Source organism: Tachysurus fulvidraco, chromosome 21 (genome assembly GCF_022655615.1).
Source record: "Tachysurus fulvidraco isolate hzauxx_2018 chromosome 21, HZAU_PFXX_2.0, whole genome shotgun sequence".
In the NCBI taxonomy this organism is placed as follows: Eukaryota; Metazoa; Chordata; class Actinopteri; order Siluriformes; family Bagridae; genus Tachysurus; species Tachysurus fulvidraco.
Window position 1 is genome coordinate 18,003,603 of NC_062538.1, and position 27,911 is coordinate 18,031,513.

The 27,911-nt window shown below is 39.3% G+C and overlaps 1 protein-coding gene across 5 annotated transcripts; it reads right to left on the bottom strand.

The window, feature by feature from the left end:
- Window positions 1–794: 794 nt before the first annotated feature.
- On the bottom strand, window positions 795–27,505 carry ulk1b (unc-51 like autophagy activating kinase 1). Of its 5 annotated transcripts, none has more exons than XM_047805645.1 (28): window positions 27,011–27,505; window positions 26,831–26,924; window positions 26,111–26,203; window positions 25,979–26,020; window positions 20,352–20,384; window positions 19,928–19,964; window positions 16,941–17,114; window positions 16,293–16,366; window positions 16,106–16,207; window positions 14,022–14,080; window positions 13,836–13,918; window positions 13,693–13,743; window positions 13,256–13,344; window positions 12,356–12,518; window positions 12,127–12,187; window positions 11,918–12,007; window positions 10,762–10,893; window positions 10,408–10,547; window positions 8,830–9,074; window positions 7,927–8,090; window positions 7,735–7,850; window positions 7,203–7,328; window positions 6,806–6,993; window positions 4,419–4,597; window positions 3,788–3,906; window positions 3,476–3,633; window positions 2,150–2,285; window positions 795–2,043 (listed from the first exon to the last, which is right to left on the bottom strand). In XM_047805645.1, the coding sequence occupies exons 2-28, from the start codon at window positions 26,918–26,920 to the stop codon at window positions 1,988–1,990; spliced, it is 3,000 nt and encodes a 999-aa protein (XP_047661601.1). In that variant the 5' UTR covers window positions 26,921–26,924; window positions 27,011–27,505; the 3' UTR covers window positions 795–1,987. The 5 variants fall into 5 exon arrangements, with proteins under 5 accessions (XP_047661601.1, XP_047661600.1, XP_047661598.1 ...); XM_047805644.1 differs by having other exon boundaries at window positions 10,762–10,896; XM_047805642.1 differs by having other exon boundaries at window positions 26,831–27,505.
- Between the last annotated feature and the right edge of the window lie 406 nt (window positions 27,506–27,911).

Below are 27,911 nucleotides of genomic sequence, written 5' to 3' on the forward strand. Positions count from 1 at the left end.
AAGAGACGAAAGAAAAAAATAAAAGCGATAAAAGTGATCCAGAGACGTTCAGACGTCCCGACAATCATTTGATGTCTTTGTAATTTGGAAACAAAGTGGAAAATCTTGGTCAGCATTCAGTAAAGTGCTACTCACGGCCTTACTGGTAATAAAAACTCAGAAAAAACAAACAAACAACAACAAAAAAAAAAAACGGAGAAAGTACTGGATATTTATGAGTTCCATGAATTTTTACTTTTAAAAAGTTTTATGGTGTAATTTATATATGTATGTATGTATGTGTGTATGTAAGTATGTATGTATGTATGTATGTATGTATGTATATAAGTATGTATGTATACATATAAGTATGTATGTATGTATGTATGTATGTATGTATATAAGTATGTATGTATGTATGTATGTATGTATATAAGTATGTATGTATGTATACATATAAGTATGTATGTATGTATGTATGTATGTATGTATATATATAAGTATGTATGTATGTATGTATGTATGTATGTATATATATAAGTATGTATGTATGTATGTATGTATGTATGTATGTATGTATGACATCCTTTTCTACAGAACATGACCTGGGTTGCATCAAGAAAGCTACTGGAATAGATCCATATTTATCTGTGAATCCAGTTCCAGCATTAACAAATACTAGTTCAAAATAATTTCATTTTAAACCATCATTCTAAATCCTGGTGTTGATTTTCAACCAATATTTGATCAAAATCAACAAAAGTTAACCTTAAACGAATAATTTTCTCACACGGTAACTGATTCGTGATTATTTCTCCGTTAAAAAAAAACAACAACAAAAAAACCTTGTACTACAGGTAATGAAAGCTCTAAGAATACAGGGACTGCTAGTTTTCTTTCAAGTAAAGAAGACAATGTAAAAGAAGTTTCACTTCACTGCCGAGTAAAGTGTCGTATCACAAGATATGAATTCATCTTCAAATTCTAAACATACTCAACTATTAATTCAGCTCCAAGTTACCTTCTTGGTTCGTCTGTCACGTTTATACGGTGAAGATATTTTTGAAGCAAAAAAGGGATAAAGAAACGTGTCAAATTAAATAAAGTGACAGTTGATTAGGAAAGTGTCTACTTCATTCTCCGTGTGTGACATTAGGATATAAACTTTTTTTTTTTAATTTTTGGCTCGATTTCAAGTGGCTAGGAACATACTTAACCAGAAATGACACTCCGAGTTAGAGTATTAAACTGTGTCTTTCATAGAATGAGGTGTTCGGGTGGGGCATATCGTGGGGTTAGGTAATATGTGGTGGGGTAGGTTGATATGGGGTGGTATGCGGAAATGTGGGTCGTTGTGCAGTGATATGTGGTAGGGTTGATTAATTTGGAGTGGGGAAATTTGAGAAATATGTGGTGGGGTTGGTGTGGTGCCCTCAAAGATCCATCCTTTGTACCTTCATTACCTATAGTTGTCCTTCAAGTTACCTAAATGTCCATAATTCAGCTTTAAAGATAAATTACATGCAAGTGCATACTAAAGCTACTAAAAAAAGGCAGCACCCGAGTTGTAAGAAAGATACAGTTTAATACGCTATTTTTTTTTTCTGAGAGTGTATGATTAAATCCAGCTGCTGATGAATATCTATCACCTGTGATTGCACAATCCCAGAACTAAAGGAACTCAGATCCTGACATAGTGTTATGTCTATGCAAAAAATGTTTACACAGTGCAGCTTATAGGTTTAAAAACGATATCCACGACAACGTCAGGGCCTCAGCGTTGGGTCTGATGTGATTGCCTGCAGCTTAGTTTTGATTCATACACACTGTGATTCAGGACCGCGCTCTCTTCATGTCTCTCCGTACACTGCGGGCATCACTAACACAAACCCCTACCACAAAGCCGGTCCTCTCGGTCTTCATTTTCTGCGATGAGAAAGAGGAAGCAGCGAGAGGGCTGGAAAGGAGGTGTATTTAGGGAATGTAAGGAAGGAATGTAAGGAACACTCTATACACAGAGGCCTGACTTCAGCGCAGTGAGACGACGCTCAATACACTGCTTACCTGTAAACAAAAGCAAAAAAAAAATCCAAAGCGTTACCGTGCTGTTCATTCAGCACACGTGGACAGTATGAGAAGAGGATAAGTCCTCATGGAAGGAAGCACTCACACTTGCTGACGCTCAGGATGTCGGCCTGTTCAGTGAGGAGCAGTAACAGACCCTCCATCAACAACAAGGCTTTGTGGTAGCGCTGTACTGAAGCCTCGCCTTGGTGGAACATCTCATCCAGAGCTGCAGCCTGCACCTACAGGACACAAGTCGTGTACTCAACATAGTGATAGTTTTTCATTATTATTCAATAGTCTACTTATACTGAGGGATTTTGGTCACATTATAGTTTTTTTTTTTTCACTTGGCAGCTCTTAAAAAAATGCAAGTGAAAAGTGTTATCTAATTACAAATGATTAGATATTAATTCGGGGGCGGGGGGGGCGGTGGCTTAGTGGTTAGCACGTTCGCCTCACACCTCCAGGGTTAGGGGTCCTATTCCCGCCTCCGCCTTGTGTATGTGGAGTTTGCATGTTCTCCCCGTGCCTCGGAGGTTTCCTCCGGGTACTCCGGTTTCCTCCCCCGGTCCAAAGACATGCATGGTAGGTTGATTGGCATCTCTGGAAAATTGTCCGTAGTGTGTGTGTGTGTGAGTGAATGAGTGTGTGTGCCCTGCGATGGGTTGGCACTCCTTCCAGGATGTATCCTGCCTTGATGCCCGATGACGCCTGAGACCCGTGACCCGAGGTAGTTCGGATAAGCGGTAGAAAATGAGTGAGAGAGATATTAATTCGATTTTTTTTTTCTCTGTAACTGGATCACAAACAAATCTGTACCCTTTATACCCTCAGTAGTGAGCAGATATAGTGAGTAGAAAGTCATTTGGGATGTTGCATAACGGTGCTTTGGATTAGTGCTTTTTATGTGGGAGTTAAAATGAAATAAAAGCAACATATACATACAGAATAAAGTGAAAAAGTTCTTTCCTCTGGAAAGAAAAGAAGTATGTAATGATGTAGCACCAGATTCAGCAGTCCTGATGTTTTTTTTTTTCATCTTTTACATGATGTGAATTTTATCTGTTTGTATTTTATGTTCAGGTGATGAGTGCCAACGTCCTTGTGCGTGTGTGTCTATTTTTTTCTGGTAGATACGTTAAAGAGAAAAATAACTATTATGGGATGACTATGATAGATGAGGAGGAGCATCTCTATTTATCAAGTTTGCTTGTAACCAGTCATGCACTCTAGTCTTTGCTCTTTATATAATGAATAATTCATATAATCAGCTATGTATATTTATATAAAACTCAAGATGCCTTTAGACACTTAAGTAAACTCAGGTAAAGGTGAAGTCGTGAATAAGTGCTTGAAACGTATAAAGCCGCGAAGTCGTTTTTAACAGTCATGGAGTTTACATCATTGAGTCATGTTTTTTTTTCCGTACCATCTGCACAGTATGGCTAAAGATGAGCCTTTCTGCAGTGATGGTGTTGATGTGGTCCATCAGCCGATGCTTTCGGGAAAAGAACCTCTCTAGACGTGCGCTGAGGGAGCGGCATGACGACACGCTCGACTTGTACACGTCGTTTAGTCTCCTGACAACTGTTGAAATAAGAGAACAAACCAGATATTTGATTAGATTTATATTATACTGTATGTTTATCACTCCAAATGTTGAGGAAAAAAAAACGATGAGACCGGGCTAATATTAGGATCAGCGATTTTAGATCAGAAGGAAAGATGATGCCGTTCACACCTTGTTTGACTGTGGTGGAGGGATACAGTTTACCCTGCTTGATGCCCTCCATGGCTGTGTGCAGTGCAGTGGACAGGAGCTCTGCAGTCTTCATGTACAGCACCAACTGCTCAGAGTGGCTGCAACACACACACACACGCGCACACACACACACACACACACACACGTACACACACACAAACGTACACCACTCTCAAAATGTGGAGTAGCAGTAACTCATAGTACAGCACTGTCTTAAAATATTCCTTCATTTAGCTGAACTAATGCCAAAAATGAAAAAAAGAGAGAGAATGTTTTATGATAAACAGGATATTACAAATTTAAGGTGGTTCTTTAAGGTGGTTCTTAAGGTGTAATCTTCTAATCTGCTCAAATGTTGCAATCCATCACTTTGCTGCCTCGAAAGATAAAGTGTGCGTGTGTGTGTGTGCACTGTGTGCTGACTTAAAATGCATATTGTACACTATGAAAAATGTGCTGAGTAATGCTGCTGAATTCTCAAATCTGATTGGTCAGACCGTGCCCATTAATTCTCTATAACAGCAGCTCTGACAAAATTAATGGGCTGTAATGTATTGTATTAACTTGTGTGTGTGTGCGTGTGTGTGTGTGTGTGTGTGTGTGTGTGTACCTCCATTCGCGGCTCAGAGAGCTGATCTGGTCGGCCACGACGCTTTCTTGCTGGTGTAGGCAGGTTGTGGGCTGACTGGCACGCCCGGCCTCTTCACCTCTGGAAGCTGCCACCTCCACCATACAGCGAGCGAATTCCAGCGTGAACCGGAGCTGCTGGAGAATCTCTGTGTGCTCCTGCTACAGAAAAACAAAGACGAAAGCACTCAGCCCACACAACTGATTCATTTTCTAATAATAATAATAATAATAATAATAATAATAATAAATATAGCTGCAAGCAGCAATACCAGCATCAAGCCAATCAGATGCGCTCAGAACATGTCGCCGATGAACCGTACCAAGTTTCGTAGTGATATGGCATTGCATTGGTAAAAAACTGGCCTTAACGTGAAAATTCAAAATGGCCGACACACAAAATGGCCGTCCGAAAACCGTTTGGTATCGTTTGACTCAGCATGCCTCAAGGAGTGCCTCAAGGAGTCCATGACTTTCATGATTTTAGACTCAAGTTTGCAGTAGTTATAAGTGAAAAGAGCCGTTTTTCAAATCTCGTGACCACTAGGTGGCACTGTGATGAAACGTTGGTTGCACCCTCAAGTCATCACCCTTATGACATATACCAAGTTTTGTGTCGATACACAAAAGTTTTGCGAACATACAGCCTCACGTCCGTTTTGGCCGTGCTCGCCACCATGTATGTTGCCACGGTATACGAGAAGACATTGGTCTATCAAAAAGCTTTTGATAAGTTTTTGTCTCGGGTTTGTCTGGATGCTACATACCAAAGGACATGCCAATCAGACAATCGGTCTAGGAGGAGTTTGAAAAAGTAGGTTTTACGGAAAATTCAAAATGGCGGAAAGAGACAGAAATGACATCATATGATGCATTCGAATCGGCATGAGCAAAGGATCCAAAACATGCAAGAATTCTGTCTCTAGGCCTTACGAGTCAGCAGTTATGAACATAAAAATAATTGGATGTTTGGACTGTTGGTGGCGCTAGAGGGTTTGAGCTAGACACACCAAAGTTGCTATAGTAACTTCTAAGACTGGCCTCTACATGTGTGCCAAATTACATAACTTTCCTACGTACGGTTCTATGGGCTGCCATTCACTTCAATGGCAGAATAAGAACACTAACGATAAAAATAGGTGTCTACGTCCCTTCGGGGTTTGACCCCTAACAGTAGGTGTCTACGTCCCTTCGGGGCTTGACCCCTAACAGTAGGTGTCTACGTCCCTTCGGGGCTTGACCCCTAACAGTAGGTGTCTACGTCCCTTCGGGGCTTGACCCCTAACAGTAGGTGTCTACGTCCCTTCGGGGCTTGACCCCTAACAGTAGGTGTCTACGTCCCTTCGGGGCTTGACCCCTAACAGTAGGTGTCTACGTCCCATCGGGGTTTGACCCCTAACAGTAGGTGTCTACGTCCCTTCGGGGCTTGACCCCTAACAGTAGTTGTCTACGTCCCTTCGGGGCTTGACCCCTAACAGTAGGTGTCTACGTCCCTTCGGGGCTTGACCCCTAACAGTAGGTGTCTACGTCCCTTCGGGGCTTGACCCCTAACAGTAGGTGTCTACGTCCCTTCGGGGCTTGACCCCTAACAGTAGGTGTCTACGTCCCATCGGGGCTTGACCCCTAACAGTAGGTGTCTCCGTCCCTTCGGGGCTTGACCCCCAACAGTAGGTGTCTACGTCCCTTCGGGGCTTGACCCCTAACAGTAGGTGTCTACGTCCCTTCGGGGCTTGACCCCAACAGTAGGTGTCTACGTCCCTAAGGGGCTTGACCCCTAACAGTAGGTGTCTACGTTCCTTCGGGCTTGACCCCTAACAGTAGGTGTCTACGTCCTTTCGGGGCTTGACCCCTAACAGTGGGTGTCTACGTCCCATCGGGGCTTGACCCCTAACAGTAGGTGTCTACGTCCCTTCGGGGCTTGACCCCTAATGATGATGATAACATGCTAAATTCTAGTATTTTATTTTTTGCTATAGCAACAACAGGGCGACTTGCATGGCAGACTCAAACATGTCAGAAGTACAGCTGTGACTCAAAGATTCCTGACATCTTTCAGAGGTATTTTAAGGGTTCTTGGCAACATCACAAGTGGCATTTTCTGTCTTATTAACTACATAAGGCGTAAAAAAAAACCACTGACTTGCGGAATGATTCGTTTCCAGCTGATGAAATGTATGATGTATCGTCCTTTAATGAATTTGCTGTGAAACTTTAGGAGCATGAGATAAAAGACTACTGGAAAATAATCTTGGCACGGTGGCTACTTCAACCCTGACGTTGATTATTTTTCGATAACAGCATTCGTCTGCTGCGTTTTATTCTTTTATTTGTTCGGTAGTCTGATCAGAAATTCAAGATGTGCATATTTACCTCCATGAGTGTTTCTTCTGGGAGCTCAGGGGCCTCAAACATCACAACACCCTCCAAGTTGACTGAAATGGGGTCGGTGAGACCGTAACGTTGACAGGATGAGCCCTCGAACCCATCCAAACACATGCCTGTCTGGGGGTAACGGCTGGTGAGGGACCCCGCGGGACTGATGGAGCTCGAGGAGCATGCTGAAGGATAAATTACAGCAAGACATTCGTCAATTAGTCAGTTATAATAAGCTTATATTCATGATCAGAGCCTTGTAATGTCATGTCCATGTCAATATAATAATAATATACTGGTGCAAAAAAGGACAGCTTTGCTGACATGCTTCCACACAGGGACACAAGGTCAAGACAGAAAAAAGAGGACTGGGAGAAAAACTTACTTGACTTACCTGAGAATTTTCTGGAACGAGAGGTGTGGGGTGGCGTCCCTCCGCTGGGTGGCGAGCCCACTGTGAACACCACCCGTGCAGGACTGCCTGAACCCACCACCATGGTCCCACCAGTACCAGGTGGCGCTGTGGAGCAAAGTAAGGCCATGGATTTTGTGTAAAAAAATAAGCATTTTTTTTAAACCATTTAAAATACAACAACTTTAAGGTATTTTGACCAAGTTTTTTAAGGGTATCTTGTTAGATTCAATAGCTACCTCATTTTATGTTGTCAATGTTTATTTATGTTTTTTCCTTAATGTGTTTTTTACATAATAGCTTGGGTTTGGAATGTAATTAAAATATATATATATGTATATATATATGGGGATTATGAAGCAGTCAGCCTAAGACGGCTGTAAGATTACACCAACTTATCCTTTCTCTCTAAATCCGTTGTTTTAACTGCTAGCATTTTATCTTCTAACAACACACTTCTGTCAATTGTTGTATCCCTCACACACACAGAAGTGAAGAAGTCTTGAGTTCTAACCTGCGATGTCAATCGCTCTGTCAGCACAGAGGTTCTCCGTGCTGCCTCTGTCTCCCAGCTGTCCCCCGAACGCCGCCATTAACAGCATGTCCGACAAACGACCAGAGCTCTGAGACCTGAAAACACAGGACAGGGATGTGAGTGAGGAAACAGAAAGCGAGTGTCTGTTTTCCCAAACTGCTTAATCACTACCTCCCAAAAGTCTTCGCGTCCTCGGGTTGGAAAGCGGCAGGCACGCCTGATTCTCCATGGCACGGTCGGCTGGGAGATGAAGGGAAAACTAAACCCTGCTGAGTCAGAAATGTCACCATGTTCGGCGAGCTGGGCGGCTTTGGGAACTCAAACGGGGACATGGCCTTAAGGGAAACACAAGAAATGAATTCGGAGGTGCTGTGATTGCTCAATTTTACCACACAACCCCTTTGTTTAGGTCAGTGTATAGAATAGCATGAAAACAGCATGAAAATAGCTGATAGTGATATCTGAACTGATATCTGATTGTATGAGATTCTGTTTAAAACAGTTATTAAAAATCTAACACAAATCCACCCTGCAGTCCAGACCACACCCATAACAATACAGCATTTAACACCATATTACATATAAAAGAATAATTACAATATATTGAAAGGAAACATTACATGAAGTCACAGCGCACATTTTATCCTATGCTTTTTTCTCTTGTTTAACACGGAACTGAAAAATATTTTCACTCTTTGTTTTCTTTTGGCTCACAAATCCAAGGTTTCACATTTAACAAATTAAATGTTAAGTAGACAATCGTTTTTCTTGATTTTTTTTGTTTGCTTGCAGTGACAGTGACTTTCAATTAAAGTGTGTTTATGACACATTAAAATGATTAGGATAAGTTAATAATTAGAACAATAATGAAATATTAAAATAACTTAAAAGTTTACATTATGCAGCAGCATGTGATTTAGAATGATTAATCCTTAGTTATATTGCAAACATTAATTGGTTTTTTTTTTGAGTTACAGAGACAAAAAAAAAAGACGCACTGGCAACAAAATAGTTTAATTAACTATTCTCAGTTTAACAGCTTTTGCAAGACACTTAAACAGAACGGCTACATACTCTTGATGGCGACCCTAGGATGGTGGGTAAAGGACTTCGCTGCATCAGTTCACTGAGTCGGGGCGAGGAATGTAGGGGCCTCAGGGCCATCGTGCCTTCATGAGCGGCCACCACGGGGTCCGAGTGCTGTTTCCTGATTGTCTGCCTGCAACCGCCAGCGGCCTCCAGCAGGCAGGGGGCACTGTGGAGGCGTGAGCCCAGTCCATGCTGCCTGGCTCTGGACTTAGCATCGGGTGGCTGGAGAGCTGGAATATAAGTGTGTAGGTATAGAGTGAGAGAGGGAGAAAGAGAAAAAGAATGAGAGAGAGAGAGAGAGAGAGAAAGAGTGTGTGAGAGAGAGGGGGGAGAGAGAGAGAGGGAGAGAGAGAGAGCATGTGCTGATGTAAATAACAATGATGCAGGCTAGAGGGCAGGTGAATTATTAAAAAAAAAAAAAAAGGCAGTAGGGAGCTTTGGGAAATTCAGACATTCTGGTGATATTTGCATGGCGAATTTCACAAGTATGAAACTCAGAAGGTTGAAGCATGCACTGCATATAAAGTGCAAACACAGACGTACCATAAAAAGCTACAGCCTCTCAGAACTCTGTTAATATTGCAAACAGACGCTCAAAACAGCACAGGATTGACGAATGATCAGAAGTGATGATTTTATATTTTTCAGGAAAACAAATCAACAATTTTTTTTTTCCAGAAGTGAAAAGGATTTTTATAAAGAAGAAGTTTCACCATCACGTTTGGCATCTTTAGACAAAATATCAAAGTGTTTAAGTACAGATATTTTAGGAGCACACTGATTTGGTTATAGAAAGCATTTATTTTCAGTGGCTGAATCTGCAATTGATATTTTATACCATATATTGCACAATGGGGGGGGGGGGTGTGCACGGTGGCTTAGTGGTTAGCACGTTTGCCTCACACCTCCAGGGTCGGGGTTCGATTCCCGCCTCCGTATTGTGTGTGCGGAGTTTGCATGTGCTCCCCGTGCCTCGGGGGTTTCCTCCGGGTACTCCGGTTTCCTCCCCCGGTCCAAAGACATGCATGGTAGGTTGACTGGCATCTCTGGAAAATTGTCCAGGAAGTGTGTGTGCGCCCTGTGATGGTTTGGCACTCTGTCCAGGGTGTATCCTGCCTCGATGCCCGATGATGCCTGAGATGAGGCTCCTCGTGACCCCAGAAGTTCGGATAAGCGGTAGAAAATGAGTGAGTGAGTAAGAGTATTGCACAAAACTAGGTTATAAACTATGAAAACGACAAAAGAATGACATGTGGGTCTTCAAAACGACTAAGTTTACTTAGATCACAGGCAATAAACACTAAACAAAGGAAAAAATGTGTTCCAGACACTTTCAAAACAACTGTCTGAAGATTTTGTTCGTCCAATCAACGAGCTACACTATTATTAGCTCTCTATGACCCATTTCAGCTTGTCTGATAAGAGGAAACATATTAACTCAGGGTCAGGATATAAATACAGTACAGCTTGCTTGGTAGTAAAAAACAACTACAAGATGGAACTATAGTTAATTACTCAGCCTGTCAAAGCCAGAGATACTTAGGCACCAGAGGTAGTCCTCACCCTGTGGGGAGAGCTGGAGTGGTTTGATGCCTCCTATAGACAGTCTGCGGGTGGTTATGGTTGAGTGATGAGGGGGAGATGGTCCTATCCTCCCACAACCAAGAGGACTTCCACTGCTGCAGCGCCGCACAGGAGTGCACCTACACGACACGACACGACACGACACAAACAAACGCAGCAAAAATATTTAATATAGCACATCACAGTTTCTCCACAGTGGTGATGAATATAGCGCAACAGGGTTCAAATTATACGGACAAAATCATACAACGTAAAAGCACCCTAAAAAAAAAAGTCTTCCATTTTACTATAAATATAAAAATATTTGATAAGTGATCTTGGTTCTGTACTGACCGTGGGGAGGTGTCCTGGCTGGGAGAGTGCAGGTTTTGCTCTATACGCTGATAATTGTGAATCTGTGTGGGCACTGGAATGGGTAGGGACTGTCCATAGTTACTACAGTTGCTCGAAGAGTGCTCAGGAGGCCTGCTGAGAGCGAGAGAAAGAAGGAAGGGGTAGAAAAAGAGACAGTAGGACAAAGAGAACAGTAAGATGCATGGGTCTAGTCAATAAAATCAAAACACCGTCCAAAAGACTTACATAATGAAACACAGAGACACACAGAGGAGCTTGAAACTGACCCTATTGTTAACAAAAGACTTCAGTGGGCAGTAAGCGAGTGGCACATCAATCAATACTGATGAGGTGACTGCAGAAAGTGTTAACTACTCCACCTTAGAGGTATTCTCGGGTCTAAAAAATGTACCCGACCCGAAGTGGCCTGAAAAAATTAGACCCGAGTCTGACGGCAATTTTTTTTAACCCGACTGGACCCGAATGTTGCATAACTCTACACTCAAGTAACCGCTACAGAGTGGATTCAAAATTGATTGACAGGTCTGTTTCAACAAAAATTAGCTTACCGCCAGTCACACGATGTCGCAAGCGGTCTTGGCAAACAGAGGAGAGGTTGGAAAAGGACTCGAGTCAATGCGAGATACAGTAGTTCTGGTCTTCTCGGGTCCGTTCGGTAAAAACACATATATTTTAAATTACCCGAGACCCGATGCCGCTATTATTATACACGACCCGTGTCCGAGGTACACGTGAAACTTTTAGGTCTCGGGTCTGACCTCGGTTTTTCGGATCTAAGTGGACCCGTGAAGACCTCTACTCCAACTCTATATGAGGCCCTTTCTGTTCAGAGTGACGGGAATGAGCCGAAATAAATTCACCGAACTTTTACCGCTTCAATGCTGAGTATTCTAGCCAGATAGCTAACATGAATCATGAAGATCAAGCTTTATAGCCCATTTTATCTAGCTGGCTAACAATATCCATCAAACAATACTGTATCAATGCCTTTTATCTTCTTGTATCGTTTATTTGTTTCGATGTTTTTCTCTTTTGCTTAGTTTGACAAGATTTTGTCTAAATGTATTCATGTACGTTAATGAAAATAATTAATGGATATTTAAGTTAACGGACATTAAATATGGGTTTGACCTACCCTGCCGGTGGCGCCGAGCTGCTGTAAGAGGGCGAGCGTGGAAGAGACTTGGCCTGATTGCCCTGACTTCCAGAATTGAGAAGAGAACTCCTGTTGCAGAGTGAATTAAAAATGCTTTCATTTAAAAATGTAATCAATTTTAATTTTACTGACTCAGTGTTGTATGCACTACACAGAGAGTACTATACACAAGACTAAACTATACACACCCACTATACACAAGACTATCCTGAAGCACTTTCCCTGAAGGCATTTCACATGTCAGCTCACCTAGAGAGAAAAAGACAGAGATATATAAAGAGTGAGTTGAGAAGAATCAAAGGACTAACCAAAGACGAGAACCAAAATAACAAATAATCGGAGTCCTACTTTTGCAGGCTGTCACCTCCCATCCTGTTATTGAGTTATACGGTTAAGGAGGGAAATAAATTCACTTACTGGGGAAGTTAGCTGGAACCATGACGAAGTCATCCGTGTCACAGGAAGAGTTCTTACTGCTTCCTCCACCACCAGCTGAATCCTTCAGCAAGAAGCCTGGAGAATCCTGGGTAGGGGAGGCCAGTGCTTTGGCTCTATTCTGCTGGATCTCACCGAGGGACTGCTGCAAATTCGAAGAGATATAACAACAACAACAACTTTTGTCATTTTTTTACTTTGACAGTCAGGCTTCAATTCAGAATGCAAAACAAAACAGAATGCATCTTCAACATCCTCATCATGCCAGACAATACCATCAGATGAATGAATATTTACCCAGTTTAAACTGGCTACAAAAAAAAAAAACTAACAAATTAGTAAATCCATCATTACCGGCGGTTGCCAAATGTAACAAAACTAAATAACCCGATTTCATATAGTTTGATGGATAAAAGTGATCGTTATTAATTTTAAATAAAGAAGCATTTAATTATTGAATAATTGAATTATTTACTGTTATAATCACACTATAATACTGTATTATATCACCGTGTATCATCACACTGTAACATCGTAGAAGGAAAGCAAAAAATTCTAATGTAAAACACACAGAGGGTCACAGAGGGCAACCTGCCTAGTATAAAGATCACATAATAGGGATGGTGTCACACACACACACACACACACACACACACACACACACACACACACACACACACACACACACACACACACACACACACACTCTGATGTGAAGGTCATGAGTTCTGACCCCAGGGCCACCAAGCTGCCACTGCTGGACCCCTGAGCAAGACCCTTAAGCCTCAATTGCTCAGTTGTACAAATTGAAATAAAAAATGTCTTTAAATGTAAATTCTCTCTCTCTCACACACACACACACACACACACACACACACTTACAGGAGGAGAAGCAAGGTGAGATGTGGAAGAACTGCTACATGAGCTTGCTGATCCTGAGCTGGGAAAGCAGGTCAGGGTCACTGGTGCAGCTGTGAACACACACACACACACACACACACACACACACACACACACACACACACACACACACACACACACACACACACACAATTACTATCCTGTCTACTTTGTTTTTATTTTATTTCAAAAAGAACTACAATACAGCAGATCTTTAGTCTACATTAGTTATTAGTCATCATTTAAATTGTAAAAATGAAGCTACAATAAGAAACATATTTCTAAAATAGTTCATAAATACTAATAAAACAATTTATTAATAATATCAATTCAATATTATAGAATAGCTACATTAGGATTAAAAAAAATAACATGCAGACTAAACAGTAAAAATCTATATGGACAGGAAAGAGACTCACACTTCTTTATGGTCGAGCTTGCCTCGAGGAAAGGGTGCTTGAAAAACTCGTCTAAAAATTGCATGGCGAGCAAGTATTACATTACTATTTTGATTACAAATGGGAAAATATACAAAAACATACAAATCTAAAGCAGCACTGACCAAAGTCCATGCGGTCCTTATGGTTCCTCTGCAACAGGCCGAGAAGCAAGTGCCTCAGGTGACTGGATGTCTCTCTGGGAATGCTACAGACAGACAGACAGACACAGCGACAGAGAGAAAGAGAGGGGGGGGGGTATGATCAGAGGAACTGAGAACAACAAGAAGCCTGTTCCACCCGACACTTACTTTGGGCTAAGATTCTTATTCTTCTCATAAAACATGCGGAGGTCCTGAGGACTGCTGGCCTAAAAAAGTAGAAACAGAGAACATTTCACTTCGTTTTCTTGCCTTCTTTGTGACCACACTTTAAGAAACGCTAAAGTTACATAATTAATGAGCTACATGTCCATTAATGGCCCTGTTCACACTGCAGTTAAAAGTGGCCCAAATCCGATTTTTTTGGGGTCAAGTGACCAGGTCAGACTTCTTCAGGAGTAGTGTGAACACTCAAATCTGGCCACTTCCATATGTGGTCCTGATGTGGTCCATATGTGGTCCTGAAATCTGGCCACTTCCATATGTGGTCCTGATGTGGTCCATATGTGGTCCTCAAATCGGGCCACTTCCATATGTGGTCCTGAATCAGACCCAAATCTGATTTTTTTCCAATGTGGCCGCAGTGTGAACAGCCAAGGCGGATTTGATGCGACTTTTATGTCAATCTACATCGACATTCATCACAATTATGCGCCGGCGAAGACTTATTTATTTATTTTTTTGCTTAACACACACACGCGTTACCAGTCGCCGCGTTTGAAAACGTGACACAAACGTGACTGGTAACGTGTGTGTGTTAAGAGTATTATATAAAGTGGTTACGTGAACCAGCTCATAATGTTTGCATTGAATACATCACGTTATAGCGTTACATGATATGTTTGCTTGCACCAGATGATACAGTACTTCCTCCATAACCTCGCCATAGCTTTTTAGCGCGATGGCATGCTGCGTGTGACGTCATCGTTATTGTTCGTTTGCGCATGCGGGTCAGTTCAAAACAGCAAACAGTTCACACTGGTATCTGATATAGTCCACATTTTAAAAGGTAATGTGAACAGCCAAACAAAAAAATCAGATCTGAGCAAAATATCCGTATTGAGCATTAAGACTTGCAGTGTGAACGTGGCCAATATCACACGTTTCAGAAGTGAAAGTACGACAAGTAAGAAAATTAAACACCACTGTCTGGTTTGTAATAATATGTAGTATATTGGTCTGGTAGGATTAAGGGGTGTTACTGTATCTCGACTCATCCAATCAAGTGGGAGGAGTACAATACTTTCGAGTGAACGAGTGTTGATTCCGCGCTTCAGTTATTGTTCACATCATAATGGGAAAAAATGCGAACTTTGGCATGGTTGTTGGTGCCAGATGGGCTTGTTTAAGTTTTTAAAAACTGCTGCTCTTGGGATTACACATAATGGTGCGAAAACCTTCCAGTGAGCAGAATCCAGTAAGCGCCATGAAGATGATAGAGGTCAGACAAGAAGGGCCAGACCAGTTGCTGTCGGGCAGAAAATTATCCGAATTGAGCATTAAGACTTATGTCCAAATTTTGTCAATTTCATATTTTTGCACATAACGATGCTATTGGTCAGTCCCCACGTGGATCTGTTCTTTTTACAAGTTATTAACCTATCTAAAGTCTTGAAAATAGCTTGAGCACAAATCTCTTAACTCCATTGGACGCAGCATATCCTCAAGATTAAGAGTCGCAACGAATCAACATGTCTTCTGAGGTAAATGTCTTCAAAACACTGGGCTCAAAGAAAAAAAATCTTGACCCCCGCTAGTTCTGGTGCTCGTCTGAGGACAGGAATTTAGCGCAAGACAATCCACTGCAACACAGACTAAACGCTGTGCATTGCAGATAAGATACGGTGGTTATTTTAAAAATAATGAAAATAATGGTTTTGGAGATACGAGGATTCCGCCCGACAGCGACGATATCTCTTCTTGATGTCCCAAAAAGTCAAGAACAGGAATCTGAGGTTACAGTGGACACCGGCTCAAATGAAACTGGGCAGTTGACGATTGCAAAATCCTTGCCTGGATTTTTTCCAATCTGCAGTTTTGTTGTGCCTGTATCTCAGATTTCTGTATCCTCGTATTCGTTAGTCACATCATAGTCATCTGTATAGTCTGTGTGTCTCTACATACAGTAATAATTAGAAAAACTGCTCCATGAATGTACAGCTCTAATAACAAGTCAAGAAGTAATGATGTTACCGTAGGAATTTAAAGAAAAGAGAGATTATTCGAACACTCACTTGAAATGGGGCTTTCCCAGTCAGGCACTGAAACACAATGGTTCCTATACTCCACAAGTCAGCCTTGGCATCATAGCTCTGTGACATGATGACCTCTGGAGCCTGGGGTGAGAAGGATTTCTGGGTTATACGGGTGCACGTAGGGAGACAGGATAACGAGCTGAGAAGGCGGATGAAGGATACTTGCCATATACATGGGGGAGCCGCAGAGGGTAGCGGCCATCATGTTGTTCTGAAGGTGCCGTGCAAAGCCAAAGTCAGCTGAAGAGAAAAAAGAAAGAGAAAGAAGATGGAGCTCAAGATAAGGAGTTTTATGAAATATAAGACAACATACAATTCACGAGGGGGGTCAGTAAAAAATAAATAAATAAATAAAATAAAACAAACAGGCCTTTACTCATCAGAGAAGGAAGTTTGGGGTGGGGGACTGTTTCAATACTAGGACGAGAGCCAAGTAAATTTGCGTCCGAGTCAGGAAAAGACCGAGACAGAAAATGAAAACAAATACAATCCAAAAATAATAAAACTAACACGGCTCTAGCTACGTTTCCTAAAGTTCCCGAGATTCCTTTAAAAGATGATTATAGATTCCTTAAAGATTGTGACATAATCTAACAAACTAAATCATACTACAACAGTGTGGAGATTAAGAAAGTGATTCAGAAAGTGCTGATTAAGTTTCGACAAATGTGTATAATAACAGCAACTTGAAAATGTGTTATTTAAAAAACAAAATGGTTATGGAACGGAGGAAAAAAGAAGAAAAAAAAACCACAACAACGTATGTCTAGTATGGAAAAAGGAAAAATATTACTAAATATTCATCATGCTCTACCTATTTTGATGCAGGTGTTGTTGGTGTGGGACTTGCGGCCGGCTGGGTGGGACAGCAGGATGTTCTGTGGTTTCAGGTCTCTATGGATAATGCCTTTGGTCTGCAGCACTCTCATAGCTCCTGCTATCTGCTGCAAGAACACACGGATGGTATCCTCGCTCAGTGTGCCCTTGGCTGTGTGTGTGTGTGTGTGTGTGTGTGTGTGTGGAGGAGGAAAAAAAAAAGAATAATCATTAGAATAGACATATAATAAATAACAATGTCTGTGTGATTAATATTACAGTTACGAATACTGTATACATGAAGTAAATATAAGAGATTTTATACATAGGTAAAGTTTGCGCCTTTATCCACTTTAAGCTAAACGAGATAAGCTTACCACGAATGACTATTTAAAAGGGGGAGGAGCCACAGTCCCGTTCTGACTTGTTTCAGTGAACGATCGTTGTTATAAGACACTCTGTATATTCCAAAAGTCAACAGAACTGTGCAGAAAGAAAAGTACATGTTTATCTGTGAAATGACTTGAAACATGGGGTCGACATTGTTCGATCTGTTGATCACCGAAAGAAGAAGTCAGAGCAGGACATATTCAGTAGCTCCTCCTCCTTTTAAATAGCCAATAGCGGTAAGCTTAACTCAGAGCCAGGGCTAAGCCGTACTTGAGAGCTGGAACAAATACTTCGTTCACAGTAAATAAATAAATTTCCTTCTTAACTAACTTACAGCTGGAGTTTACATTTTTAACCCATGCTTCTTGATGCAATTTATCTCGCTTAATAATGGCAACTTCAGCAAGGTGATTTTTTTTTTTTTTTATAATGTCAGGGTGGGGCACTTTAGAATCCAAAAAAGCATTTGATTGGACAGAAAATGTTAAAGTGCAGAATGAGGTCATTAAAATTGTTGATCCGTATTGGTGAAAGAGAAAGATTGTAAGTTATATATATATTCTAAAAAAATGTTTTTTTTTTTTTTACTGTTTTGGAGCAAACTATCTTTTATGATTTAACGCTGTTCCACAAATCACAGATTGAAAGATAAATATCAAATCGCAATACTGACAATTTTAAGTACATTTTAAGAAAGCTTTTAACGTGTATATTCACTTGTGTATTTGCTCGTTCTGACATTGTAAAATGGGAAATCAGATGGATTACTAGCAAAAGACTTCAGCTTAAAACAAAAGCATGTAAGAAAAATTATTAAAAATGATTAAAAATGACTTTTAAAGATTGTTCCTGTTCATAGAGAAAGCGCCCAATAAGTCTGTGCTTATTTTCTTTTTATTTCCTTGAAAAGAGACACTTGGATCCAGCTGCACTTGACAGGGTTTAACGCCTAGCCGTAAACCCGGGACGTCATAAGGTTTGGGCTGTAAAGCGGTTGTAAACAGACCTTTCTAGAAAACCAGACGAGTCAGCATCAGGTGTGAAGTCGAGTTACTGAGCGTTTCTCGGTCTATGTTTAGCAGGTTTGTCTCAGTGGTGTGTTTATTCTGCTAGTGGTGATAATACCCTACTCACCACACACCATTTTATCATCTGGTATCATTTTGTATTTAATGTTTTATATTTACTGAATTGTCCCATTGTATATATTTAAAGTCCACTTTACAGTATTGTCTATTACACGCTATAATTTAGTCTTCCTTAGTTTCTGTACTACTGGTTGTTGATCGTGTACGCTGTTGTCTCTGACCTCTGTAATGTCACACCAAGGTCTTGGAGAATGCTAGAATGACAATAAAATCTTTTTTATCTGATAGACCGTTTATGTACACTGTACACCTCTCGAAAACACCTCAATAGATATATAATCCTAATAAATACCTAAACAGAAGGAACACTGATCTTTAAGGTGCCTAGAAACCTTTTCGAAGAATAGAAGAATATCAGTATGTTTTTTCTTTTTGTCTTGGAATCAGGCAGTCATGTATAGCTCAACATTTAATTTATTTATTTACAATAGCTTGAATTTATTTACAATTTACTTTGACACGTGTCTTCAAAGTGAAAGAAGGGGTAAAAATGAAAGCTAATTGTCAGTGCATCATATTACAAAACAGAATAAAAGCCTTTATTTTGTCACATATACATTACAGCGAAATTCTTTCTTTGCATATCCCAACTTTGGAGGTTAGGGACAGAGCACACGGTCAGCCATGATACAGCACCCCTGGAGCAGAGAGGGTTAAGGACCTTGCTCAAGGGCCCAACAGTGGTGGTTTGGCAGTGCTGGGGCTTGAACCACAATCCTCTGATCAACCCAGAGCCTTAACCACTTGAGACACCACTGCCCTAAAATGCCTCTAACTGAAAGATACATTTTTCCATGTTGTGTTTTTGATTAACTGTGAATAACCATGAATAAAGTTATTATGACTACATTGATATTGTGTATATGAGAATCCAGTGAACACAGGATAGTTAACATCTGTGTTTTGCTACTTTACTGATAAGCCAGACAGTGTGTCTCTTTCCTTTCTTACAAAGCATGCTAGGTCTCAACTGTAGATTTCCTTTATTCTGCAACTAAACACACACACACACACACCCTCCCAGCTTCACTTCCTGTGTTGAACCCTGAATCTGGTCTACTTCAATAAAAAAAAAAGAAAGTAGTTTCCTTTACTTTGTAAGAGAGAAGACAAGAGACCTCATGATGGAGGAAGCAATGTTATTTAACACACACTACCTCTACCAGACAACATGCATCTTACACTACAGACATTGCATCCTTTCTTTGCACTATCTGCTCATTTATATATTTTTCCATATACTTTTCCACTCCCAGCCTGTACAGAATAATTCTATTCTTAGTATATTTTGGGGTACATATTCATCCTTCATTTAATTTTATTTATTTATTTATTTTTTAATTACACATACAGTCGAATACACTTCACTACATGTCCTGCTGTGTACGGTTGTGTTTGTGATGTGTGTGTAATTATGAATTCTGTACTCGGTCACTGTTATACTCACAGTGCAAATAGTCGGCCAGGTCTCCTCCATTACAGTACTGTTAAAAGGAAATGAGAAACAGCTTTAATCTCTGCTGCTGAATAACTAACTTAAGCAACAGCCAATTTATTAGAATGAAGAATTGAAGATTAGGACAATGAATCAGGCTGTGAGGCATTGAAATGCATATTGAATTCGGTCCCTTCCCGAGATCAATGCCTCCAACCCCCACGACCCCCTCCGCAGTTTCTAAACCAGCCCGTAGCCTCCGATGACCTTCATGATGCGACCGGCTGAAATCCGTCACCGTCAGCGTCACTCGTACACACCTGGAGGTCCATGTACAAACCCGATGGTTTGAAACAGAGTTCATTTCCGTTATTATCTGAAAAAAAAAAACTTTGGACTAAGGACACAAAACAAAAACAAACTCTCAAAATCTTACCTCCATCACCAAATACACAGAGCTCGCCGTTTCCTAAAAAAACAACAACCACAAATCAGTTTTAACTCAAAGAGGATCAACTTCCAGAAGATCAGAAATTACATAAGTAAAGAATAAAAAACAATAAGGCACAAAGTGTGACAGGAAAATAATCAACAATCAGCTGGTGTCATGTAACCTGAAACAAAGTGTCACATTCCAACAAAGCATATTCGACATATTTTAGTTTTATTACTCTTCTACAACTGCAACTTAGCAAATACTGAACATATATAAAATATGTCTGTTGATAGTTTAAATATGTCTGTTGATATTAACATTTAATGTCCTGGAAGGTCTGTGAAACAAGTTAGCTCCTGTTATCACATACACTACATCAGCTATAAAAATGCCTCACTAGTTTCATTTCTAAACCTCAAAGCTGCAATAAATAAATAAATAAATAAATAAATAAAATAAATAAATAAATAAATAAATACTGTCTTATTTTAAATAAATAAATAAATAAATAAATAAATAAATAAAAAGTTTTTGAAAGAAATTTTACCCGTCAAGAAAAAAAAAATCTTATTTTTGTTTAATACAATTTTTTTTTTGGCCATTTATAGTGTGTTTATTTATTTATTTTAGATTTTATTTATTTTTAGTGTAATTTACAGTCTTTTTTTAATGTTGTGGAACCCTCTCAATTTCCGGTTACAAACATTCATTTGTTTCTTTACTCATTTTCAATGCAATAAATGAATGAATGAATGAATGAATGAATGAATGAATGAATAAATTGTCATTTTCCCAAAATACCCAAAATCCTGTCCTGAAGACTTTCCTATGGGGGAAAACACAGTGTTCGTTACCTAAAGGTTAAATAATCTAAATGAAATTTCATTAGGACAGGAATCAACATGTAAGGCAAAGATTTCTGGCTCTGAATATAAAGAATTTTTTTTATTTTAAAAAATTAAACTAATTTGTTGAATGAATGGCTTTAACATGGTATTAAAATTGGTGTGGTTTGTTGTTAAAGTCAATATGATGCTAAATGTTAATATTTCTGTTAAGATTTGATATTTTTATTACTACGTTTTAGAGAGGACACATTATAAACAAAATACGATCTGAAATTAAAAAATTTAGAGAGGTGACAAAATCTGTCAGTTTAACTGTAGTGTATGATAAAAGGATCGTCAAGAATCATGTCCTTTCCTATATTTCTGATTAGCTCATGCACCTTAATCACCTAAGTGTACTTTCCAGCCCAAACCCATCCGATGGAAAGAGCTTCATGAAATCTACTATTACTTAGCAACAACCACCAATAAACTCGAGTCCCAGCCCCAAGCTCTAAGTGCTGCTGTCCGACGCAGAGCCAATGGCAAACAAAGACCTTCATAAAAACAAAGCCATTCTACCGCCAGGGCACTTTAGCAACAGCTGACCTCATTGTACTTTCGGTGCAGCCAATTGGAACGAGCTAGATCGGTCTGATCCACTTCTGCTGATTCAGCCAAGCTAAAGTTTATTCATTCTGCCATTGTTGAGATTAGAAGCCAAGCAGAAACATGGCTGGCTGCTTGTTTGCTTTCTATTCAGGCCGGCTTTATTTTACTGCATTGCAGATCATAGAACTTAACAATCAACGGTTAAGCAGTTAAAGATAAAAAATCCATGCTGATAAGTTAAGAGATAAGAGAACATACTACCACAAATACAACAATTAGGAGTTGTTTTTTTTTTAACTGTTGGGATTGTTAGAACAGATTTTACAAATTTGAATAGGTATTTGAATTTTAAATATTTATAGGTTCATAGGCAAAATTTGCATTTGGAGATTTAAAATGCACATTTTCTGCGGAATGTAATTCTACCAAAACACACACTTCTGAGGTTTCTTAGTTAAATCTGCTCTGTTGCTTGATGTTTAAAAATAAGTATAAGTAAAACGATATGAATAATATTCAATATAATAAGCGTATTGTTTAACAACAAAAAAAAAAATATGAACAAATACTACAAGATTTTATATTACACTTGTTCATGGCTAAGCTTCAACTCAGGTCGTATTAACTAGAAATTAGTTGTTACAGGAAATAACCAATCAACGATAGGAGACATTTTTCAAATTAGAAGTGTTTCATTCCTCATATAAAACAGCAATTTGCCAACACAAACCATCTGTGTCTTTTTTTTTTTTTTTTTTCTACATTTAATGTCATTAAAAGATCACTTACGCTACAACAGCTATAAAAGTTACTCCCTCATTAGTTTTCATTGTTTTGTTTTTTTTGGAGGGGGGGGGGGTGTTTTCTTGAATGCAGTTTGTCATGTTATCAAAAAACCTCAAAGCTCTCTACTCTGAAGACTTCCCTGTGACTAAAAAAAGAAAAAAGTTACAATTTTACCTCTAAAGATAAAATTGCTTTTGTGGAACAACACAAACACGTATTACAAGTCTGCTAGCTAAATTTCAGCCGCTGGTTACACCAGAAAGTTTAGTTTATTCCACATAACTCGTGAGCTATGCAACGTCTGGACTATTTACTGCTAACAATTTGATGTTAAGCTTTATAAAAACTAAGCTTTCTGTTATGGTGAAGTAAAACTCTATGTTTTAAATCCAGTCAATTGAGCGTGTGAAGAATATCTACAGCGTGGCATACTGAGGCTTCTTTTCTTTTCTAGGTTTAACCTTTGAGATTGACTAGCACCTTATAAAACCAAGTTTAAACCAAGTTTAATCTGAGAGATTGGACACTTTTTAAGCAAAAACCCAAACAAAATGAAACAGAACTTTATAACACTAAGGTCCTTTTAGTCCACTAAACTGAAGCTCCTGTATCCACATACACACACACACACACAAAAAAAAAATCTATAAACGATCTCCCCCTTGATCCCATGCTTATATCTAATTCAGAAGGTGTACTTTCGCTTCTTTCTCTACGCCTGCCTGCAGACAGTCAACACACCTCTTTCATTTTCAATAATGTAATGAGGACAGATCAGTGACACTGCTTCTTGGTACCTGATACTAAGTCAGGTCTAATGAACAAAGTCTATATATCTGACTATACATGACAAACCTAATCTCCTGCTGATGAAATGGAGGTCAAGTTAGATAGACCAAGTAGCTTAGACACAAAGTAAAACAGCTGAGGTATTTTTATACCACACACCCAAAAGTATAACTCAGATGTCTGAGCTGAAGTATGTTTCCTCGTTCAGATCTACACATCTAAGTTCAGCTGCAGGGTGCGGGTTAGAATTACTCTCATATTAACTCTATGCAAAACACAGAGGAGAATGGGGTCACTATCGCAAGGAAACTGACGTTGAACTAGTTTGTCCAGACAACCGAATGATTGACTTTTAATGTATCGAGATGATTTTTACTGACAGAGATGCTTTACAATGCAAGAAATGTCTCTATGGTAATAACTCAAAGTAAATTTTAGCAGGCAGAAGGTGGGAAAAATACAATTTTACCACAAAAAGGCTTAACGTACGTCAATGGAAAAGACGGTTATTTTCCCCCAAAAACGTTTATTGTTGTTGCCAGAACAGTAAGAATTAAAGGTGTAGAAAAATTCCACTAATAAGCAGCTCCATCATTTCACCAACTTAAGAGACCCTGCAAAAGAGCCATGACCACTTGTTTTCTATTAGCTCATAAAGCCACAAAAGGACACACAAAGTACACCACAAAAGCAAACGTTTGTCTTCACATCCCATGTTCTTTCCCCTTTGTTGAATTTCCTTTTCAGCCAGAAAAATTCATGAACTGTTTGTTTAGCCGATTTATTCGGATCAGAAAACCAGTGGTTATCAGGTGTCTTGTCCATTGCTGTAGCTAAGATTCATAATAAATCCACAGATGATGGTACCTTTGGAAAATATTTCGGAACTGAGGCTGTGAACAGTACAATTCTGTTGCGTGCACAATACTATGATTACACATGTGCAAATTCAAATTGCAGACCAGTACATCATTTTCCAGTTTGGTTAAAATGTTCGCATGTGTGATATGAGGCTTAATACAATTGAAATTCTTTGTTCATGCACATAGTTTGTGTTGTGTGTCATTATGCACTATAGGGTCAAATGTTTGTGGTCACCTGAACATCAAATCCAATTACTTTTTATATCCCATTTCAGATTTACTCTCCCTTGGCTGTTATACAGTAGTAACGTCCACTCACCTCGCCCTTATCCAGACTAACTTTTTTTTAACCTCATTCCCTACAATTGAGCAATTGAGGGTTAAGGGCCTTGCTCATGTGCTGATCAGTGGTAGCCTGATTGGTCTGGGATAGGAACTCACAACCTTCTGATAGGTAGACCAATAACTTTACCACTAGGCTACCACATCCCCACTCCACACACCAGAGAAGGCTTTCTACTAAATTTTTGGAGAATGGGGATTTGTGCTTTTTCAGCCATAAGGGCATTAGGCAGTTCAGGCATTGATTTCTTGTGAGAAGGCCTGGTGTGTCCCATTTCAACCAAAAGGTGATCAGTGAGATTGAGGTCAGGGCTCTGAGAAGGACACTCAAATTCCTACTTAAACCATGTCCTCATGGAGCTCACTTTATGAAAGGCCACAGCATACAAATACAACTGTGTGCTTTCACTTTTGTGACGGCAGTTTGTTTAAAACATACACACCACATATGTTGGATGTTCGGGTGTGCACATATCGTTGAACATATAATGTACATCTGGACCAGAAAATCAGAGAATCCAGCCTTTCAGAGCAGTACATATATTTAAAATGTCAGCTTTTTTATTTATTCCGTATCAAATGAATTTACGCTGAACCATGGTGCATGTTTTTCGTCGATGTGGTTCGTTTAGACAGGTGTGAACACAGCAATATGAATGATTTATTGAATTAAGTACACTCAAATCTATTAACCCCTAAAAACACCTAAATCTCTTCTTATAATAAGAAATGTTTGATAACGTTAAAACAAAGATGTAAACAAAAGTGGACAAAGATTATTTTGCCCACTTAAAAAAAAATTATATATATATATATAATTGTATTTTTGCTTGTTTAAATGTTATTCATAATAAATGTTTGATAAAGCTAAAACAAAGAAAAATACAAAAGTGGTCAAAAAAGTGGGATTTTTTTTCTTACAATTTTTTTTTTGCTATTTAAATGTTATTCAATTTTGATAGGTGTGATGTTGAATATATGTCTGAGAAAGAAAAAAAAAATCTGTCCTTGTTTGTATGTAAATGTTTTTCTCTCATCTGTCCACAGCCGTTAAACACTTGTCATTATGCACCTGTATGACTGCATGACTGGACTTGTCGATCCATATAAATGCAAATCACTAGTGTACCAAGTTACTTCTCAGTAAACAAGGCTTTTTGGAAATAATTTTAACGTTACAAACAAACGGTAAACATCCTACACAAACATTGCGCTCACGTCCTCTGCATACCGGTTATAGAGGCTCCTTTATCATCCAGCGCACATGTCCATGTCAACATTAGCGACGTGACGGAAACGGACCAATAGCAAGCCGGTTAGTCTGTGACGTAACCATTCGGACACGATTCCAGTTTCACACTCATTTGCATAATACGCTACATAAATCCTGGTTCATGTATCGACTCACCTGAAAATCGTGTAACGCAACGATGTTTTCATGCTTCAGTTCCTTTATAAAATAAAAATAAATACACGTCAATTAAAAAAATAATAATAATCATTTAAAGAACCAAAATATCTCCTGAGATCAAGATCTTACCTTTAAAATTTTGATCTCTTTTCCCAGCAGAGTTTGTGATTTTGCTAGATTCTTTTTATTGATGCATTTCACAGCAACCTCCCAGTCATGTTTCTATTCACAAAGCGATAACAGTGTTGGGATTAATAGCTATTCGGATCACGTTATGCCCAGTGTGACAGTTAGTAAACGGGTAAACATTGAGTAATCATGTCTGGACATGTCTGTATAAATACACTGGAAAATATATAAGAATAGGTTATAATTATGATTTTACACAGTGACACGTGCTGATTGATGAATCTAAACGTGTACTTATTGAAATGTTTAGGTATTTATAGAAGAAAATAATATTTGTTGAATGATGGTTATTGTGATTACTGTTTAGTTTTTTTAAGCAATGCAAATAAACACCATATAATACACACACACACACACACACACATATACATATATATATAAAAAGAGAGATGGTCAAGATAGATGGTCTATTTGCAACTATATTGTTTCAGAACACACAAGAGTGAAGCACCACAATTGAAAAGAATAATTATGTTTAATTATAAAGCCTTTTCTGCTGAGGCCCGTTTTTAAGGTGGACCCTTGGAGACGTGCGTTCTCCCGCGTACGCGCACGATTCCCAGGCCTATTGTGATGAAAATCCAGCATCACATGCACAAAAATAAATTAAAAATGAATAAAAAAAATAAAATTGACATGCTGATTATCTAAACGTCTTACCTCTCGATGCCTGCCTTTAAACACCACCGCGAATGCACCATGGCCTATGAGGTCCTTCCTGCTGAACTCGAATTTCCCGACTGTCTCCATCTCCCTGCCCATATAATCCGCACCGATCGAGTATTATTATTATTATTATTATTATTATTATTATTATTATTATTCGGGATCGCTATTGACCCAGACGATTCCTCCTCTTCCCGTCCCCTTGTCCGCGTCGTCAAGGCAGCTGGAAAGGTGAAGCGCGCTGTCGTATTCCATGTGCTGCCTTCGTAAATAAACGCTCCCTTTCTCTTTCATGGTAGCAAGATTAATGAATTAATCTGAGACGTGCTCCTTTTTTAAACTCCAGAGTCCAGTCATGGCGCGTTTGTTTTTGTTGCGCACTTCAAGGTGTCTTAAATCTCTCCAGAGTCCCTGATCGCGCCACCTTAAATCCCAGCGTCGGTTTTGTTTGTGTACATGTCCGACATGAAGAGCTTACATGACATCAGCGCATTTTTGTAGCGTTATACCTGCGGTTTTTTTCGTCCTGGTAGCAGTAAACGAACTCATTTGAAACGTTAATTGTTTACGTGATTTCTACATTCAACACGAAGCAGGTTCGAAGAATTCACAGATCGCTGAGAACGCAAGAGCGCGCATGCGCACACGAGGGCCTCCCTGTTGTTATTATTATGGGTGACGTCAGAGAAGCCCGTCGTCACGACCACAGCCAATCACAACGCTCCTGGTTTATTATCACAACAAATGTTGGGTCAAAATAACATACCATTGTGTTATATCATATGTGTCTGTAGTATGTACTATACTAAATGCACATATTTTGTAGAGTAGTAAAAAGTTTAGTTTCGTCATTTTAAACGTTGTGACAACAAGCATGTGACTTAAATTTAATGCATGAGGTGATCATTTATTTTTGGATTTGTAGTGTATGTATGTATGTAAATGATCTTTTCTAATATCCTTTTTATATATACTTACCATCGTCTTTATTAGGAACACCCATAGACATCCGTACAATTGTTTAATCAGTTAAACCTGCGACAAACGTTGCGTGAAATTGTGCAAATGAGATTCT

Bases quoted from the DNA above. Each gene is read 5' to 3' on its own strand.
- ulk1b (XM_027176183.2), bottom strand. From the start codon at position 26,932: ATGGGCAGGGAGATGGAGACAGTCGGGAAATTCGAGTTCAGCAGGAAG. The intron at 26,204-26,830 runs GTAAGACGTTTA...CTTTGTGAATAG, and splicing joins TTAAAGGCAGGCATCGAGAG to AAACATGACTGGGAGGTTGC. The intron at 12,519-13,255 runs GTAAGTGTGTGT...TCGAATTTGCAG, and splicing joins CTCACCTTGCTTCTCCTCCT to CAGTCCCTCGGTGAGATCCA.